The sequence below is a fragment of the Tenrec ecaudatus genome, chromosome 11 (genome assembly GCF_050624435.1).
Source record: "Tenrec ecaudatus isolate mTenEca1 chromosome 11, mTenEca1.hap1, whole genome shotgun sequence".
In the NCBI taxonomy this organism is placed as follows: Eukaryota; Metazoa; Chordata; class Mammalia; order Afrosoricida; family Tenrecidae; genus Tenrec; species Tenrec ecaudatus.
The window spans coordinates 13331148-13351871 of NC_134540.1; the positions used below are offsets into that span (position 1 = coordinate 13331148).

A 20724-nucleotide genomic window follows, 5' to 3' on the forward strand; every position below is an offset into this window, starting at 1 on the left:
TCCCCTAGTCCCCGTGCATCTTTTTGAAGTAGGGCCATTTAGAGAGATTTTTATTCAAGGGAGAAGAAAAAGAAACACTCTTAATAACTTGCCTACCTTAAAACTGTTTCTCTAAGGTCTCTTCACTGAAGTATTTCAAGCTGTGGAATTTGGGCAAAGGAACTACATGGCAGAGGTATTACAGAGGTGATAGAAAATACATGGAAGTTTATTTCAAAACAGCATGTTTGGGGTGATTCACGTATAGCACAAAAAATACATCGAAGAGCTTGTTACTGTTTCTGTTAAAATGAAAAGGAAAAAAAAGATAAATTTTTAGATACGCATATCAATGATGATTTTTAACAAGGAAATGCACCATGAAACACAGTTATATGTCAAAAACTTACTCTATTATAAAGGCAAGGCCCAAATTAATTAATTGGAATTTACATTTTATAAAATATTTGTTGAAATAAATTTCATTGGAACACCATGATTAGAGTATTTTAATTTATTGTATACAAACTAGGGGCACTATTAAAAAAGACTAAAAATCCTACTCTCTAAACAGGAGATAACAATAAATAGAACAGAAACAGGTGTTTTTACATAAATAACGAACACAGCTGAGACCACGTATGTGATCTGCAAATACAGGCATACTAGGTACATAGTTCTAAAGCTGACATTTTACAAAAAATCATTTTTTCTCAAAATGTAGGTAGTATGTCTATGTAAAAAGAAAACTGTTTAGTGTATATAACTGTCCAGTTTACAGGGACATGATTTATGAGTGACGTTATAGGTCTTTATATCATGTGGAAGAAAGGTATTAAAAAAGTATTAGTTTTTTTAGGAATGCTACCTGCAGTAGAATGACCTTTCCTACGTGGTGCATATTCCTCCCCTCGCTCCAGTCTAGTCGTCTGCATAAACTACCAAGGAAGCTCTGCAAGGCAAGATTTCAACATTTTAGAGAGGCAAGTACAAAAGAGATCAGACTAGCGTGAAGCTGAAGCTATCCGCTAGACACAACACCTCTGGCTTTCCTCCATCAACACCTTGTTCAGAGAGAGTGTCCCGAGCCAGCTCCTCTTCTTGGGGACCTCAGTTGCACAGAAAAAGGAAGAGACCAAGAAGACACGGAGACTAGCTCTGTAGCATTAATGAAAGGTGCACAACCACAGGCTGTCTAAGGGACACAAAACACACAGTACTCTGGTAACGGATCTGGAGAAAAAGCAGGCTCGTACATTTTAAATGTCTTACTATGTAATACATTACAATTATTGGGTTTCATACTGATCAAGAACCATCAAGGAAAGATCTCTGAGAGTACGCTATCTTTAACAAGGAGGTTGTGTCAGAAATTTTGAAAATATGTCCATGAAAAATGATCAATTTTACTCTAGCACACCTCATTTTCTAATAATGCACTACTGTAGCTCTACTTAACTGTAGTTACATTCAGCGATGTAAAGTGGCTGTGATTTTAGGCTTCTTAAAAGTGAAGAGTGAACATTAGGATACTTGATGCTCAAGGAACAGCGTGCACTACACCTTCAAGAAAAACGTGGTCTCTGTTGAAACTGACAGAGCAGGTTGGGATTCTGCTGCACAAAACGCCCTCCTGCTGTGATGTGAAAGTCCATCAAGGAGCTCACTGCCATGAATACCCTCAACACATGAGTACCCGGCCCCGCCAGACCTGAGAGATGCAGTCACAAAACACAGGAGAACGGGAAAGGAAGAAAAGAGTAATAAAGCCCATCATCCGTGTCAGTTGGACTTCTCCTCCGTGGCCTCCATTTCCGAGTACATCCGGCCCAGGGCTGCATTCGGGCGGCACACGAAGGCGTCGGTGTCACTTCCCAACTCTGTTAACTGTTCTAATGAAGACACACAAGGATAATGGTCTTTCAGCATCTCTGGCAATTTTGAGAGCTTATCTTGAAGCCGTCGTGACCGTCTCACCGGTGTTAGAAACTTGAGCTCTTTAAATATCGAATTGGGTTCATCAAATAAAATCTTGTTTTTGACACTGAAAAAAAGTTCAAAAGCATGTGTGAATAACTTTTGCTGTGTTCTTCCATGCCAGTTACTGTACTATCTTGGGCACATGACAACCACTGGCAGCGTGTCTCACAGAAAGGGACGGGGCAGGAAGCTCCTAAAAGTGAGGAACTTAACTCTTTTCTCTACCTGATGTTAGAACTTGAACATGGTAGAAATAAGTAGGCTGTAAGTATGCGCAGAATACAATCCAACCCTGCTGGTATTAGCAATACACGGTGAGGGATTAGAGAAAAGCCATTTGAATGTCAGCTTTCCAAACGGCACTCTTGAGAGAAAAGGAAAGCAACACGGTGTTTCAAGGGGAACATTCAAGGGGAACACGTTCAAGGGGGAAACATTCAAGGGGGAAACATTCAAGGGGGAAACATTCAAGGGGAACACGTTCAAGGGGGAACATTCAAGGGGAACACGTTCAAGGGGGAACATTCAAGGGGGAAACATTCAAGGGGGAAACATTCAAGGGGAACACGTTCAAGGGGGAAACATTCAAGGGGGAAACATTCAAGGGGAACACGTTCAAGGGGGAAACATTCAAGGGGAACACGTTCAAGGGGGAAACATTCAAGGAGGAACACGTTCAAGGGGGAAACATTCAAGGGGGAAACATTCAAGGGGGAACACGTTCCATCTGTTTCAAACCCTCTCTACTGTCAGAAATACTACCCTTACTCCAAACGCCTAACAATGAAGCACCCTGCACTCTGAAGCTTACCTCTGCAAGTATGGGGTGGTGGACACATTATATTTAATCATGCAACTGTCCTGGGACTCTTTCCCGGGCGTTTTCTCGGCACTTGCTGGCTCTGTTGTTGCGTCTTCCTGCTCTTTTTCACAACCATGAAACCCCACACTCTTACGATGCTTGGTTTCCATTTTCGGCTTTCCCGGTTCTGGGGGGACCCCTTGGTCTTCAGTGTTGACCTCTTGATCTTGTGTCTTTGCTTCCCAGGTCTCCTCACGACTCTCTCCTGCACAGAATGCATTTTTTCATAGATTAGGCTTTGGTCTTATTTTAAGCATAAAATCAGAAGACATTTCAGTTAGTTCTAGTTGACCAAAATATCAAAACAAGAGAAACAGACTGTCATCTCTTAGCTATAGCTTTTTTTGAGCAGGCTATAATTTTCTAGGCTGCCATCTATTGAACAGGAGTGAGGGGAGGAGGTGGTAAGCTCAGATAGACAGCTACTGGATTATAATGAACTCAATATATTCCTTGCAAGGAGTTTGGCAAAAAATTACTGGAGAAATCACAATGAGATAGCCCCCCATGCAGAACACCTATTATCAAATGCAAGGTAACACGTGTTGACAAGGATATGGGACATCAGAGCCCTTGTTGTTGGTAGGAATGTAACAGTGACTGGAAAATGTTGACAATCCTCAAAAATCTAAACGTTAAATTAACATGGGACCCGGTCATTTCACTGGACTTGAACAGATGCTTGTATGTGGCTCATGACAGCATTATCTAAAACAACCAAAAGGGATGAATGTATAAATAAAATGTAGTAGATAAATACAACAGAATACCAAGTTGCCATAAAGTGAAACGAAGTCCTGCTACATGTCATTATTTCATGGTGAGCCTTGAAAACATTATGCTAAATAAAATAAGCCAGACATGAAAGGGCAATTATGACAGCTCTAAAGTAAGCAAGTCCATAGAAGCAGGCAAGAGGTCTGTGGTTACAGGGACTGGAAGAAGAGAAGAATAGGGTATTATTGTTTAACGGTTACAGAATTTCCACATGGAGTCAGCAAGTTTCAGAGACAGAAAGAGGTGATAGTTGTATAACATTAAATTGGATATTCAAAAGTAGCTTAAACAGTTAATTTTCTGTTAGATATATTTTAGTGCCACAATAAAACCAAAACAAGCCCTTCCCCATGCTCTCTCTTTGCTCCTCACGCCGCATAAGGGCCCCCTCCCCAGCCATGACCACACTCAGGGTCCAGCCTGATGCCCAAGCCAAGGTGGATGTGTTCCAGGAGGACCTGTGTACCAAGACAGAAAACCTGCTAGGGAGCTATTTCCCCAAGAAGATTTCTGACTTGGATGCATTTTTAAAGGAGCCAGCTCTCAATGAAGCCAACCTGAGCCAACTCCAGGCACCATTAGACATCCCAGTGCCTGATCCAGTCAAGGAGAAGGAGAAGGAGGAGCGGAGGAAAGAGCAGGAGAAGGAAGGTAAGGAGGAAAAGAAGAAAGGGGAAGATGGAGATAAAGGTCAGATCGTGGGGCTCTTGGAGCTCCTGAAGCCAGAGATTAAAGATGTCACTGAACAGCTCAACCTGGTCACCACCTGGTTGCAGCTACTGATCCCTCGGATTGATGATGGCAACAACTTTGGAGTTGCTGTTCAGGAAAAGATGTTAGAACTGATGACCAGTCTTCACACCAAGCTGAAGGCTTCCACACCCAGATCTCCAAGTATTTCTCTGAGCCGGGTGATGCAGTGGCCAAGGCAGCCAAGCAGCCCCACGTGGGTGACTTCGGCAGCTGGGGCATGAGCTGGATGAGGCGGAGTACTGGGATATCCGACTGATGGTCATGGAGATCCGGAATGCTTATGCTGTGCTGTATGACATCATCCTGAAGACCTTCGAAAAGCTCAAGAAGCCGAGGGGAGAGACAAAGGGCATGATCTATTGAGGCCTCCGCTCTCCTCTCATTCTGTGATGGGCACGGCAGAGACGCTCCTGCCTTTATTGGGAACTTGCCTCCTAAATTTCTCCTAAGGGGTTCCCTCTCACCTTGCCGCCCAGGTGCAATAAATACAGCCACGCCATTAAAAAACCAAAACAAAACTAACAAGGAAAGCCTGAGGAACTTTCACAACCAAGAGGAAACCACGAAAATGTGATGACAAAGTAAATGTCCACCACTTGTCTGTCAAGTGTGTCGCACTGTGGTGGTTTGTTTGTTGCTGTGACGCTGGAAGCGATGGCACTAGTGTTTCAAATGCCGGCAGGGTCACCCACAGTGAACAGGTTTCAGTGGCGCTTCCAGACTAAGCACCGACAACAAAGGAGGAGTTGGCTCCCCCCTTCAGAGGAGATAGCTGCTGAAAACCTTACGCACGGCTTTGAAACATTGTCAGATACCAACGACCTAATGAATGGAAGCGGAACACAGTTGGAGACAGTGCCAGAGAATGGGTCCTCATTTGAGTCCGAGGACACTCAAAGTGTGACTGAGAAGAGGCTGCTTTCTCAGAGTGGAGTCGGCCGTGGTGATGAGAATGGAGTAAAGCCTGTGGCAGTGGAGCCTTCGGACTCTTCCTTTGCTCGTGAGGTGCCACTCAAAGTAAGAACCAGCTGCAAAAGCCTGCTAATGATGGGATTTGAAATGTGCGAAGCATGAACCTCAGCAATGGGCAGTGGAACACATAAAGATCGCGATCCTAGGCATTAGGGAGCTGACATGGACTGCTATTGGACTTATCTCTGCCAGGAAATCTGCAAGACATCTACTTGGCCAACTGACTGGAAGAGATCGTATTTGTGCCCGTTCTCAAGAAAGGCGACTCAATGGAATGCTCCAGTGAAGGAACAGCCCACTGAAACCACGTGCAAGTGCAACGTTTCCCCGACATCATCCAGCGATGGTTGCAGCAGTACAGGGCCAAGAACAACCAGAGCTTCGAGACAAATGTAGAAAAGACATGGAACAGGGTTAATTAACACTGCTGCTGGCAGATGGCTCTTGGAAAATCAGAAAGATGCTTACTTGTGCTTTACTGACTATGCCAAAGCATTCAACTGTGTGGCTCGTAACAAACGATGAACAACCTTGACAAGAGTGGGGATTCCAGGACACTTCCTTGTGCTCACGTGGAACTTGTACATAGATAGAGGCAGTTTTTCAAACAGCACAAGGGAACACTGCATGGTTTAAAATCAGGAAAGAGGTGCGTCAGAGTTGTCCTCTCTCCACGCTTGCTGAACCGCATGCTGCGCCCATCATCAGAGCAGCTGCGTTATGTGAAGATGAGTGCAGGGTCGGATTGCGAGGAAGGCTTCTTAACAACCTGCGATCTGCAGCTGACACCACCTTACGTGCTCCAAGTGGGAGGACTTGAAGCATTTGCTGATGGAGATCATGGATTGCAGCTTCCAGTGTGGATTATAATTTAATGCGAAGACGACCCAATTCTTCACAACTGGACCAATAGTGAACATCATGATAGAGAAAAAAAGTAAAGGACTTCGTCTTACGTGGATCCACAATCAATGCTCATGGAAGCCGCCAAGAGATCAAAGGATGCACTGCATTAGGTGAATCTGCTGCATAAGACCTCTTTAGAGTGCTGTAAAGCAAGGATGTTACTTTCAGGACAAATGTGCACCTGACTCGAGCCAAGGTATTTTCTATTGCCTCATATACATGTGAAAAGTGAACGCCGAATAAGGAAGACTGAAGAACTGGTGCATTTGAATGGTGGTGCTGGTGAAGAAGACTGAAAGGACCTGCACTGCTACAAAGGCAGCCGTCTTGGAAGAGTGCTCCTTGGAGGCAAGAAGTGCAAGGTTTCATCTTACATACTTTGGACATGTTGTCAGGAGAGATGCCTGGAGAAGGACATCATGCTGGGTAAAAGGGCAGTGAAAAAGAGGACAGCCCTCAGGAGATGGATGGACACAGTGGCTGCAGCAATGGGCTCAGGCATAGGAACAATTGTGAGGATGGCGTAGCAGTGGGCAGTGTTTCTTCTGTTAAGCATAGGATTGCTATGGGTTGTAACTGACTCAATGGCACTTAACAATAACAAGTAAAATGGATTCTTACTGATGGAATCCTAAAATAGGAAAAGAATATTATCTTTATTCAGCTACCACCAGTTTTACTTAATATTCTTTTTCTCTAATGTATCTCTACTGCCAGTGAAAATTATAAGGTGGCTCTTTTGTCCTTAATAGCGATTTTTTATAGAGAATATTTTGTTGAGGAAATACACAGCAGAACATATACCCAATTATCCATTTCTAAATGTATAACTCAGTGACATGGGCTCTATTCGTCCAGGTGGATGCCACTCTACCTCCCCTTTTCTCGAGTTGTTCTTATCCCACTAACATAAATGAACTGCCCTCTAAGTTTCCCATCTAATCTTTCAAGTTGCCGCCGTCAATTTGATACCATATAGGTTGTTCTGTAATAGTAGAATCATCCAGTTCTTTTGATGTCACGGGAAAAGCAGCATTTGTTCATGGAGACAATTATCACACATTCCATACCTCTTCCTCTTCCCCTCCAACTATCCTCCCTCTGTTGCTCCAGGCAGAGACCAGTTGGTGTATCTTAGATGGGCTGCGTACACGTTTGTTTTAAACAGTGTCATTGATCTATAATTCAACGCTTCTAAGCGTTTAAGACCCCATGCACTACACAAAGAACAAGAGGTCTGAAGCAGAAGCACTCATGTGATTAGAGCAATTAACTGGGATTTTCCCGTGAAACCCTGACCCTAAAACTTCAAACCAAGGAACCCTACCTCATGAAGGGTTATGGGTTTAGTTATACATAAGTAGTCTCAGCTGCTTTTTACTAGGCTCTTTTTGCAGGGGGAGGGGAGTTGTTGCTGTACATATAATTATCACACAACTTTTGGAAGACTGCTCTGCTTATGAAATACTTTCTACTTTCCTCCTTAGCACATAAGAGAGGTCAGGATATCCTTTTCCTTTGTCCCCCTTTTGTTTGTAGTGACTAGTATTTCCTGGTTTTCCTCTATCTCTTTGACCATTCTTTCTCAAGCCCCTTCGTTAAACGTTACGAGTAAGATCAGAATATATGCATGCTCTCCTGGGGCCTATTAATAGCCACCACAAATGGAAATATTTCCTGTTCAGCTAAACATACTGACAATATATCATCTCCTCAGAAACTAGTTAGGATTGTAGTTTTTTATATATTAAACAAAATCAAAACTTTTGTAACACAATTTAGAAATTTGGTAAGATCTTGAATTTTATTTAGTATTTAGTACTTGACCTAGAATATATTAAATTCGTTTTGGTACTAAACAAAAAGAGTATTTGTAAATACTCTGGAGATCAATGTGGAAGCATCAATTAGGAACCTTAAAGAATTCCAAGTGATTCCTGATAAAAATAATCAAAACAACCTGATGCAAGCAAACAAGGAAACAAACTATGGGATCACAGTTGCTGCTGTGCCCCATGGAGCCTGTTCCGTCTCAGAGTAAACCTCTATATGAAGCAGTGGTACTGCCCATCAGCTTTCCTAGGCTGTCATCTTTTTTTTGAAATCATTTTATTGGGGCTCATACAACTCTTATCATAATCCATACATACATCCATTGTGTCAGCACATTTGTTGCCATTAGCATTTTCAAAACATTTTCTTTCTCCTCGAGCCCTTGGTATTAGCTCCTCATGTTTCCCCCTAGGCTGTAATCTGTATCGCAGTAGATGACCAGGGCTTTTTTTTCCATGGAGCCACTGGTGGGTTTGAACAGCTGACCTTTCTGTTAGTAGGCAAGCATGCAACCATGGCACCACAAGGGTCCCTCAGCATGTAAGTGTTCCAATTATTTACTAATTTGGTAATATACAATATTACAGCAAAAAAATGGAAACTGTTCTAACCAGAAAATAAATTAGGCTACAGTTAAATGTAGTGACTTCTTCCCCCACTTAGCATATTACTATTAACAACACCTAATGTTTAATGAACTTGCTACGAGCACAGATTAAAATGCCTGTTTTGTTTGTATCCTTTCACTCAATAATCCCAACAATCTTGAGGCAGATATTAACATTATCTCTGGTTTGCACAAAGGGAAGATGTCAACAGGAAATTCAGCAGTTCAAATCCACTCTGAGGGAGAAAGATGAAGCAGTCTGCTTTCATAAAGATTACAAACTTGGAAACGCTTTGGGGCAGTTCTATTCTTTCCTAGAGTGTCACTATGAGGGTTATTGGATGGACAGCAATGACCTTGTATATCTACCAATATTTATCTACATAGAGTGCTTACATTTCATTCTAACAAGTCCTGGGGCTGCGGCGGCTAAGCACTTGTCTGTTAACTGAAAAGTCACTGGCTCAACCCACTAGCTGTTTTCCTGGAAAATGAGGTGGCAGTCTGCTTCCAATGGAAACCCTACGGGGCAGTTGTTCTGTCTTAGAGGGTCACTTTGACTCAAAAGGCAATGGATTGTTTCTTTTATTGCTTTTATAAGCTGAGTCTAGGAAACGTTTCCATTTTATGCATCCAAAGCTAATGAATCTCATATCGTATCTGTATCTACTAATGACAGAAAAGAAAATTCTTGAATGAGCTTCTCTATAGTCCCAAACCAAAACTCACGGGCACGCAGTCTCAAGCTGTTATGGGAGCAGCAGCCTTCTCTTTCTCTGGACAAGTGCTGGCGGATTTGCACTGCCGCCTAACCACAGTGCACTGTCAGGGCTCCTCATGGTCAAACAAACTGCCCCACTTTAATTTTTAAGTCAGGAAAAGAAGGACTAGAGAGAAGGTGAAGTAACTTTCAAACACATGACCAGTCTAGATTTTAAATCAGCTCTCCTAATAAAATATTCTTCATCAGACATAAATCTTGTTATCTCAGAAGCGGGCTAAACAGAAGTCGGAGGAAAGTAACAATCTGCATATTTTAAAAATTATGAGAAAAGAAAAAAGGTATTGTAATAAATTGAGTAAACTCTCAATTCAGTTGAAGGAAAGCAAAGTCATAACTTACCCAAATGAACTTTTTCTTGATTCTTCACTGTTAGAATATCTGCAATTGCATGTCTCATCTCTTCAATAGGCTTTTTTTTAATGAAGAAAGTAAAGGTGTAAATTTTGTGTTCTCATACAGTAACTAGACAGTCCATGTTGAAAATAGTAAAATCACAGTGATGAAGATTTCATTGTAAAAATACAACAGTGGTTCTTTAACTGGGCTTCTCACAACACTTATTTTTCCATTAACTGTGTAAAATGGCTGTCTTTTACTATTTATGGAATGAAAAACAAATATCCAAGATAGAATTTCAGAAGTTCAAAATTTCCCCCATCATTTTTTCTTAAATCTTTGATAATTACTACTGCTTGCTTGATAGGGCAAAGTAAGAAGAGTAGCAGATTGCCATTCTTAAAACCAGAAACCAAACCCATGGCTGTCAAGTTGACTCAGACTCACAGAGTCCCTACAGGACACAGTGGAGCTTTCCCATAGGGTGTTCAAGACTATCATCTTCACTGTACCAGGCTGCCACATTTTTCTTCTGTGGAACTGCTAGGGGATCTAAATCACTCACCTTTTAAGTTAGCAGCTAAGCACTTTAACTACTATGTACCTCTGAGCTACTATGACTGCTATTGCCACACACACACACACACACACACACAATATATATATATATATATATATATATATATATATATATATATATATATATATATATATATATATATATATATAATGTAAAAAGGTAACCTGGCTCATAGTTCGCCAACTGCGTCTTGAACTTCTTACCCATTCATCTTTTTCATTTCCTTGCCTAGTTTCAATCCTTGTTTTCCAATTTCTGGTCTGGTGCTGAACCTTTCTCAACATAAGACTTCTTTTCATGTGCAGCCTTTGTACCAGTTAGGCATCCAAACTACACTGCCCTAAGCTGCCTTGGTAATTTTCCTTGTACCTTCAAAGTACTGCGTATCTGACACTCATTTCCAAGTGGGATCTTATTAAAAATGATTACTCTTCAGCCTAGTGTTTTACATATAATTATTAGTCCTTGAGAAACTATATGCTAACTATGTAAACTCTAATTCAAGTGAAAGGTCAAATACAACCCTGGCTTCACTAAAACCAGAGTGAATACTTTCCTTAAGGAAAGGCTAAAAGGAAGAAAACAAAATCTACGCAAGTAATTTTTAAGAAAGAAATACATGTTGGGACATTTGCCTAAAAACAAAATCAACCAAACAAAAACCTCAGGGTGGAATTTATCCTATACCAAGTTTGTTTGTTTGTTTGTTTGCTTGTTTAATTACCAATCAACTACGAAGAGAGATTATGGCAACAAATCACTATCATAGCAGTAACACCAGGAAACCAGTTTGCTGTTCTCTTCTATGCGCGTGCACAAAGGATCTACTCTGCTTTTCTGTGAGTATGCAGCTCAAGCATATTCTGAAGGTGAGGTTATTTTCACTTGATGACATTAAAAATATTGATTTTAACTGTTGGCTTTATATTCAATAAGTAAATCTTAATACTAAAAGTTGAGTTTCCTAGACTTCTCGATTATGAAATCAAAATGACAAATGCTCAGCTATTTCTCTTCGTAAGTTTTAGTAAATTAACACTTATGCTTACATCCTTCTCTAAGCTCCATCTCGATCCCACAGGCAATGTTCTAGGCTGCTGAGGAACAGCGTCCCGTCACTCCCCGTACAGAACCTACATTTTACCCAGTCACACTGCGATGTGTCCTGAAACAAGTCAACACCACTGACCCGGCTTTAAGATGAGGTTTTATCTCACCTGAGCCCCTGCCAGGATGGCCTTCTCGTAGATAGCAATAATGTTTTCAATTGGACTTGTGATTGGTTCAAGGCGTGCAAGGCATACCCAATACTTAACAAGTTTTGTGGCATCTGGAATATTTTTAATCAGGTCATTGAGTGTGATCAATATTTCTTCTTTGGGGCAGCCCTGAAAGAGCAAGAAATAAAGTAGCATATATTTTTTAGTCTATAAATTATGAATAAGTAATGGTTTACATATATGAAAATTATGATAAATGATAAAGATAGTTGCTATAAAAAGTTATGAAAGCATATTCATTATGACTAAAATAAGTTACTCCAGACTAATATTGAATGGTTAGTCAGAAGGTGACTATTCATGAGCATTAAGTGGCAGAAAATAAAGTATCAGGATAGTAAAAATGACTGACACTTTACTTGGTTTTAAAGTTGATCCTCTTCTATATTCTGAGATTTCATTTGTTAACTAATAACGATGGGGAAAAATGCATGGCAAACATGTTTGAATTGTCAAAAACTAGAAATAGCAGTATCAAAGAAAATGACAATCCACTGCAAGTCTACTCTATCTAAACATCTTAGAGCAATGGTTCTCAACCTGGGGGTTATGACCCCTTTGAGGGTCAAATGACCCTTTCACAGGGGTTGCCTGATTCATAACAGTAGCAAAATGACAGTGAAGTAGTAGCAACGAAAATACTTTTATGGTTGGGGTGGGGGTCACCACAACATGAGGAACTATATAAAGGGTCGCGGCATTAGGAAGGCTGAGAACCACTCACTGTCTTAGAGGAATACCATTTTTATGCTCAGACAACACCGCCAACCCCCTTGATACAGGTACATGAACTCAGCACAAAATGCCGTCAGTTAAAAACTAAACCCACGGTCAATGAGCTGCTTCAAACTTACAGCAACCCTGTAGGGCAGAGTAGAAATGCCCAAAGGGGGTTCCTGCCGACTGCAACATCTTTCCCTGCAGAGGGTTGGAGGGGTGGGGTTGAACCGCTGATCTTTCCGTTAGAAGGCAAGTGCATAACCACTGTGCCATTGGGGCTCTTTCAGTAAAGGCATTTGAGACACAATCTCACATTAAGTCACCATAACATCCTCGACATAACTTAGTCAAAAAGACTGGCAGTGCGATTTAAAGAGCTGTTTACACTGATCATCTACACACTATAAAACGCTACAAAGAGAGAAGACAAACACGACATACCTCACTGATCAGGCTCAGGCATTCAGAAAACGTCTTGTTGACTTTCTCAGTGAACAGTCTTTGCTCGTCTTCTTCGGCCATGGTCTTCCAGAAGGACCCCACTGGTTTCCCATTCGGCCCCTCGGGCTCGGCCTGTGTCACTACCGAGCTCGGAGGCCCCTTTGGCACCCTTCCTCTGTCAGCTTTGCACTCAGTCAGAGGCACTCTATGGTCAGAAGCAGAGCATAAACAGGACTGTGATCCTTATGACAGAACACCCAAAGAAAAAACGTAAGTGGTTTGAAACTAGTGGTACATTCATAGTTCACAAATCTGAAGAAGGAAACATTGCACATAACAGTCAATGGCATGCACAAAGACCCTCACAGAATGCTTTTTATTTTTATTTATTTATTTTTGGTTTTAAACGTTTTATTAGGGGCTCATACAACTTTTATCACAGTCCATACATATACATACATCAATTGTAAAAAGCACATACAGAATGCTTTTTAAAATGGTTGTGTTTACAAAGTATTTTCCAATCTTTATTAAGTGTTTGAACTCATAAAACAAACCCAGACACTGTGACTTATCCTATAGGTCTACAATATACACAGACTTAACATTGTCTGCAAAGGACATTAAAGAAGGCACAAGAAAATCCTAAGGCATCCATGGAAAAGGCAAACCACACTCACAAAGACAGCGCTATAAAAAATAAAGGTAATCAAATATCATCTACTCACCTCCTCTGCTCTGCAATTTCCCTGGGCTGAGCTGGTTTACTGTGGGCACTGGTCTTCGCTACTATAGTATGTCTTCGTTGGTCGGTGGGTTTTGACTTTTCCATCAGTTTGATCTTAGAAGAGGAGGCAGGCCTGGCTACGAGGTCACATGCTGTGTTTCTCGAGGGTACCCCGTTTCTTTTCATGTCCTGAGAAGCACTGGGTCTGACACTAGATAGATGGGGTTTCACTTGAGTTAATTCTTTACTACCAGGCCCCTTCCGAACGGTAACATTGGCGGAGGTTCTACTGATGCCTTGCTTCCCCTTGGCCTGAGTATTGCCCTGGTGGCTTCTGATAGGAGGCCGCAGAAGCTGTCTGTTCTGAGAGGCCGTGCTGCCCGGATTCGTGGAAGGAGTCACCTTCGAGGCCTTATCCGTTTCCACTGTCCCACTGCTGGTGTTCACAGGCGGCGGCTTGGTGGCATTTGGGAGAGTTGTTGACAGTTTCTTGTTTGCTGCAGAACTTTCGTCTTTGACTTGCAGAGGTTTTCTGAATGAATTAATCTTAGACTCAACAACTTTCCCACGATACAATCCAAGCACAGGTTTCTTGAGCACCTTGACATCTTGCTTTGATTTTCCTACAGGCACTTGGTTTTCTTTACTATTGCTTTTAAGAGGAAATGTCTGGTTAAAGGACGTATGTTGAATTTGAAGATCATCTTTAATTGGTATAAATGAGAGATCTTGATTATTGTCCTCACAATTATGTATATCAAGAGCTATAGTTGAATTGCTTAATTCATTTGGTTTTAAAGGAATATAATTTTTTCCCATCATTACATTATTTTCACTCCATGCAGATTTATTGGCATTTTCTTTATCAGCCTAAAAGAGTTATTTAAGAAAAGTCAGTATTTCCAATAACTTATGTCAGAAAGGTTTTTAAAAGGGACAAAGGGGAGAAAGGACCATTTATTTATAAGTGGTATGCCCATGGCTTACCATTTTATGTTTCAGAATGCTTGTCCCTTCCTGGAACTGGTCCTCAGATGTCATCACTCTCTTGGCTCTATTATTTTAAAACGTAAAATAGAAATTATATATATGTGCAGGTATTATATATGTATTCCCAATTCCACTGTTTTTTTGGGAAGCAGAATAATAGCTAACTCTGATTTTATCATTTAAAATTTTATATTCAGGCATAACTGAGCTGAGGTTTACTGGTCCTAACCAATATTTTTATTATAGTGTGGTATTATTAATTAGCTGGATGAGAAATATAGAGATACTTATAAAGACTTAACACCCTCCCCTCCATAAATGTGTACACATTTGATGAGCTCTATGCAAACCACTTGTCTCTAACCATTCAACCCTTATTTATGGGGAGTTTAATGGGATACTATTACTTATTAGATTTGATGATATGGCTGTGCAACTACAGACCTGTTTTTCTTTAAAAAACAAAATCAGTTTTGAGAATGATGATGGCAACAAATGTACAAATGTGCTCAACACAATGGATGGATGTATGGATTGTGATAAGAATTGTATCGAGCCCCAATAAAATGATTTTTAAAAAATCAGTATTATTGATTCTTGGCCTTCTGGCTAAGATCAAGTGTAAAATCAGTATTGATACCAGGAGGGTGGGGGAAGATAAGGAGAGGAGGGGAGGAAGGGAGAACAGATTGCAATGATCGATACCCCACCATCCTGAACAACAGAAACCATAGGTGAAAGGAGACAGTGGTCAGTGTAAGATATGAAAATAATAATTTACAATTTATCAAGGGGTCACAAGGGGGGGGAAGGAGAGAGGGAAAAAAAGAGGAGCTTGGCATCCCAAGGGCTCCAATAGAAAGTAAATGTTCAGAAAATAATCATGGCAACATATGTACAAATGTGCTTGATATACTTGATGTATGAATTGTTATAAGAGCTATGAGGCCCCAACAAAATGAACTTTTAATATTTTTTTATTTAACTTTTTAAAAACCTGAAGGCTCACAGATAAAAGCCCACCAGATTCCTTACCCCTCAGATCTAAACATTGATCTGAGTGGTTATAAAAGGAGGGGAAAAAAAAAAAAAGGAGGGGAAAAAGACGACAAAATATTTTTTAAAAGATAACATAGATTAATAAATATCCTACCTAACATGAAGAAATACAAATTAAAAGAATGAGACTTTCCTTCTAATCCAGGAAGAGGTCGAAAAAAATGTCAAGAACTAGTCCACTAGTATGTAATGCTACTGGTTCATGAAGTAATAGCTACTACTTTTAGGCTTTCATGAAATGCCAAGCATAGCACAATACATGCATGATCTCATTTAATTCCAAAAGTACGTTTATGGAAATATTATGATCCTTTTTTAATATAAGTAAATTGACTCAAAAAGGTCAAGTACCTTGCCCAGGCTCACATAACTATAAGTGGCCAATTTATAGATCCTACCCAAGGACCTTATTCTTCCAAAATCCATGCTCTCAGATTGCATGAAATTAGCCTCGGGGATGTTATTAGAGTTTATCTCTAGAGTGGGAAAGGATTCTTTTAGTTTCTGCTTTACATGTTTCCTTCGTTTGGTCTGCATCTGCAACAACCATGTCTTATTTTTATAATTTAAATAACCTCAAAAACACTATCTATCTAATTTCTGGGACCCATCCAGAAATGCTTCCTACATATATTAAAAAGGAGCTCTGGTGGCATTGTCAGCTAAGTGTGGAACTGCTAACTGCAAGGTCAGTTATTCAAACCCACCAACTACTCATCAGGAGAAAAATGAGACTGGATGCCCCTGAAAAGAGTTACTGCCTTGTAAACCCAATATAGGGCTGCTAGGAGGGGGAATGAATTCTATGGCAGTGGGGATTTTTTAAAACATATATAGTAAGAAGAAAAATCTTGTTAAATTACAAAAATGACAAATTTGGTATGTGCACATACTTTTAAAAAATCGGTTCCTACTGGAGTGTTAATTCATTTATACACAAAAAATGATCTGATGCTGGGGGCCCAATACAGCACTGAAAACACCATGATCGGCAGAGAACAAACAGGTCTGTGTTGGAGGGAGTCCTGCCAGAATGCTCCTTAGGAAGCAGGGGTAGCAAGACTTTGCCTCACCTACTTTGACCATTATCAAGAGGGGCCAGTCCCTGGAGAACGACCTGATGCTTTGTAATATAGAGGCTCAACCAAAAAGAAGACTGTCAAGGAGATGGGCTGACACAATGGCTGCAACAATATGCTCAAACAGCAGTGACTGTGAGGATGGAGCAGAACTGGGCAGGGTTTTCATTTGTGGCCCATACGGGCACTCTGAGTTGAAACCAGCATATTGCCAGCAACCACATGTGACTAGTAGTGAGCATTTACAAGTCCAAATTGACATAAACAGAAAGCATAAAATATACACCCAATGTTGAATAGTACCAAAAATGAAAATGTAAAAGCCTCTCTCTCAAAATCATTTTATGAACATAAATTGCATGTTGTAATGATACTGTTTTGGACATAGCCATAGTAGATTAAATAAAATGTGATTAAAAGCAATTTCATTTTAAATTTGTTAATATGGCTACTATTAAAATTTAAATGACCTACATTGCTCATACAGAATCCTGGTGACATTGGGCTGCTAACTACAAGGTCAATAGTTTGAAATCTCTAGCCACTTTGCCAGAGAAAGATGAGATTTTTCCACTCCTATAAAGAGTTATACTCTTGGAAACCCACATGAGGCAGTTCTACCCTGCCCTATAGGGTTGCTATGAGTCAGAATTAACTCCCTGGCAGTGAGTTTTTTTGAGAAATGTTCACAATACTTATTAGAGAGCTCTATACTATTTCAAAACTCCAACACAACAAACATGACTTCGCTTGGACCAGTATGTGATTTTCCTGTCAGTTTGGGAAAGAACATGTCTTCTTGTTTGTGTTTCTTATTGATTCCTATGCTTCCAGTTGTTCTAATTCGACTTTGCTTTAAATCCCATCTATCTCACACAGACCAGTCGGTGGTTGCTTTCAACAACGCTCAAAATGGACAAGTCAACATCCCTTCAAGCAGCAGGAACCAAGGAACATCGTTAACTAAAGGACTGGCTGTTGCATCAGGAAAAACGCTCCATGTAGAAGACCTTATTGTCCACAGAACAGACAATACTCCACATTCTTTGCATTTCAGAAATAATCCTGAAGTTAACTCGATAGCAATGAGTGTGTGAAAACTAGTATTTGGTAAAAAAAAAAAAAAATCACTCTGCAAGAGTTGTATTCTTACTGCCCCCTGATTGGCCAGCACTGAAAAAGCTGGATAACATGATTGTCAACCAACGGTTTCCGGACGCCAGGCTTTAAACGTTGGGGACCAGAGCCAAGACCCTGAGTTGTGCCTAATGCGCTAGCACTGGATCGGGTGAGTCATTTCAATTCCTATTGTCCCAGTGGCAGGACACAGAATTAACAGGGTGCAGAGGGCCCTGGCATCACGAAGTATCCACACTGCCCTGGGTCAAGGTGGTGTGCTTGAACGCGCAAACCCTCTCCCACGCAAACACAAGCGCTCTACCCCGAACCAGCCACCTGCGCGGCCCGCGCAGGCGCAGTCCGTCCCGGGGCCCGCCCCGCCCCCCGCCCCGGCGCCCAACGGCCCGCGGCGCCCCGCAGTGAGCGGCTAGGTCCGGGGACAACCCCCGCGGGCCGCGCCCAGTGCGCAGTCCCACCACCGGGTGGACACTACTCTTTCAGGATCCATTTCACAAGGGACAGGCCGGGCGACTGTCTCAGTGACCTCCCGCAGGCAGCGCGACAGCGGGGCGCTGGTCCTCGGGGCCGGCCACCCAGCGGGTCAGGACCCTTGTAAAACAGGGGTCGCCGGTTCCCAGCCACCCAGGGGACAATCTCGAGCAAGGTACGAAACCTTCCCCAGCCAGCCCGCCAGTCCGCCCGGCCCCTCAGGCAGACCATCGGTTCCCGCTCGCGTCGCTCCCGCCACCGCGACTCCCTCCCTGCGCTCGGCCTTCCCTCACCGGCGAACGAGGGCCGCGGGCTCGGTACCGGGGTGCTTCGCGCAGCGCAGCGCAGCGCGGGGCGAGGAGCGAGGGGCTCACGGCCGGGGTCTCCTGCCTTCAAGTTCCCGAACGCAGGCAATCAGGGAGCTCGGGGAGCGGCGGGAAGTTCTGCACTAACACGGCGTAGCCGCCGACCCCGCCCATTGGTCCCAGCTGGACTTGAAAGGGCCAATGGGCGCCGAGGGGCGGGGTCTGGGCCGCGGTTGCTGGGCGGCGCTTGCATCCATTCAGTTAAAGACGACTCTGGTTTTCAAACGGAAGCAGCTTTCCTGGAGCCTGTGCATCTGGGAAGGAGTCGCCTGGCCGCGCTCGTTTGTTCGCTCAATCTTCAGGAGTCCGTACTCGGGGCCAGAGCTCTGGCGGCGTCGTGGGATTAGCGTTGGGCGGCTAACCATGAGGGGGCACTTAATCTCCCGACTCCAGGAAACTGCATGTGGTGCATGAGCCCCACTCGGCTGCCTGGCAGTGGGTTTGGGGTGTTGTACCAGGACGAGCGTGGACACATATCTGAGTGTTCGTGTGCTGCCCTTCTCAAGCATGTGCATGTTCGCTGAGGAGGAGGCTGGACGCACACGTATTTCCCTCCACTAACAGGATGTTATCTCCCGTTCCCACGGGAAGCTACGTTATTGGTCACAAAGTTCTCGCAGCTTGTAGAGAGGGATTGAAACGCGAGCCCACGCTTTGTACCCAGCTATCAGGTGCAAAGAAGGGGGAGAAGAGGAGAAAAAAACACAAACGACTCCTACCCTCCGGGGTTGAAATCTTCCTGTGAAGCTAAAATAGCATTTCAATTTTATTTTTCAATAAGTATCTTTGTATATGTATGTCGTGTGTGTGTGTGTGTGTGTGTGTCTGTGTCTGTGTAACTTGTGAACCGGGTGAAGGTTTCCATTCAGACATTCATACACATTTTATGTCCTGTCATTGGTTGCAATCCCCACAACATAACCTCACTCATTCCACTTCCACCCGTCTTTTCCGTTTCCATTCCTAATCCTTTCTGACTTCTCAATTTGGTCCTTGAGCAGATGCTGCCCGTTTAGATCTCAAATGCGTGATTGTTCTAAGGAATGTGTACCTCCTGGTGTTATCGTTCAGTTGCAAGAACGATTTGGGGGGTGAAAATTGAGTCACATGAGTGAATTCAATTCCAGGCTTAAAGAGTGCCTAAAGGCCATAGTTTTAGGGAATCAATCCACCAATCTCTATCCAATCAGTAAATGCTTTGTGAAGGAGCCCTGCTAGCATAGTGGTTATTTGTTGGGCTGCTAACTGCAAGGTCAGCAGTTCAAAACCAAAAGATAGGGCTTTCTACTCCTCTGGAACTAAAATCTTGGAAACACACAGGGGCAGGTCCGTCTAGTCCTATAGGGTCACCATGAGTTGGCAGCAACTCAGTGGCAGGAAGTGAGGCCTTGGTATAATTTTGAGTTTTGTTTCACATATTTCCTCCCCCTCTATCCAGGGCCTTCTAATGTGATCACTTTCAAAGCAGTTGGTAGTAGTGGTCACGGCCATCCCATCCTGTGGATTCCAATTCATTGTGACCCTATACAGCAGGGTAGAACTGCCCCCTATGGGTTTCCAATAATGAACACTGAACTCTTTTAAAAAAATAATTTTTTAATTGTTTCATTAGGGGCTCATACAACTCTTATCACAATCCATACATACATCAATTGTATAAAACACATCTGTACATTCATTGCCCTCCTCATTCTCAAAACATTTGTTCTCCACTTAAGCCTCTGGTATGAGGTCATTTTTTCTCTTCCCTCCCTGTTCCCCGCCTCCCTCATGAGCCCTTGATAATTTATAAATTATTATTTTGTTACATCTTGCCCTTTGCGATGTCTCCCTTCACCCACCTGTCTGTCTTCCGTCCCCCAGGGAGGAGGTCACATGTAGATCCTTATAATCGGTTCCCTCTTTCCAACCTACTCTCTACCCTCCCAGTATCGCCACTCACACCAATGGTCCTGAATGAATCATTGCCCTGGATTCCCTGTGTTTCCAGTTCCTATCTGTACCAGTGTAAATCCTCTGGTCTAGCCAGACTTGCAAGGTAGAATTTGGATCATGATAGTGGGGGATAGGGGTGGGGTGAGGAAAC

At 42.4% G+C, this 20724-nt stretch overlaps 1 protein-coding gene and 1 pseudogene across 1 annotated transcript; one reads left to right on the forward strand and one right to left on the reverse strand.

The window, feature by feature from the left end:
- Positions 1 to 219: 219 nt before the first annotated feature.
- Positions 220 to 18734, reverse strand: LOC142461199 (cytoskeleton-associated protein 2-like). The gene is made up of 8 exons (XM_075562881.1): positions 18567 to 18734; positions 14525 to 14591; positions 13539 to 14407; positions 12811 to 13015; positions 11587 to 11757; positions 9793 to 9862; positions 2771 to 3026; positions 220 to 2023 (listed from the first exon to the last, which is right to left on the reverse strand). The coding sequence occupies exons 2-8, from the start codon at positions 14576 to 14578 to the stop codon at positions 1762 to 1764; spliced, it is 1887 nt and encodes a 628-aa protein (XP_075418996.1). The 5' UTR covers positions 14579 to 14591; positions 18567 to 18734; the 3' UTR covers positions 220 to 1761.
- On the forward strand, positions 3956 to 4745 carry LOC142461201 (proteasome activator complex subunit 1 pseudogene; annotated as a pseudogene).
- Positions 18735 to 20724: the final 1990 nt, after the last annotated feature.

Bases quoted from the DNA above. Each gene is read 5' to 3' on its own strand.
- LOC142461199 (XM_075562881.1), bottom strand. From the start codon at position 14,578: ATGACATCTGAGGACCAGTTCCAGGAAGGGACAAGCATTCTGAAACAT. The intron at 13,016-13,538 runs GTGAGTAGATGA...TTCTGACCATAG, and splicing joins GAAATTGCAGAGCAGAGGAG to AGTGCCTCTGACTGAGTGCA. The intron at 2,024-2,770 runs GTAAGCTTCAGA...ACTTTTTTTCAG, and splicing joins ACCACCCCATACTTGCAGAG to TGTCAAAAACAAGATTTTAT.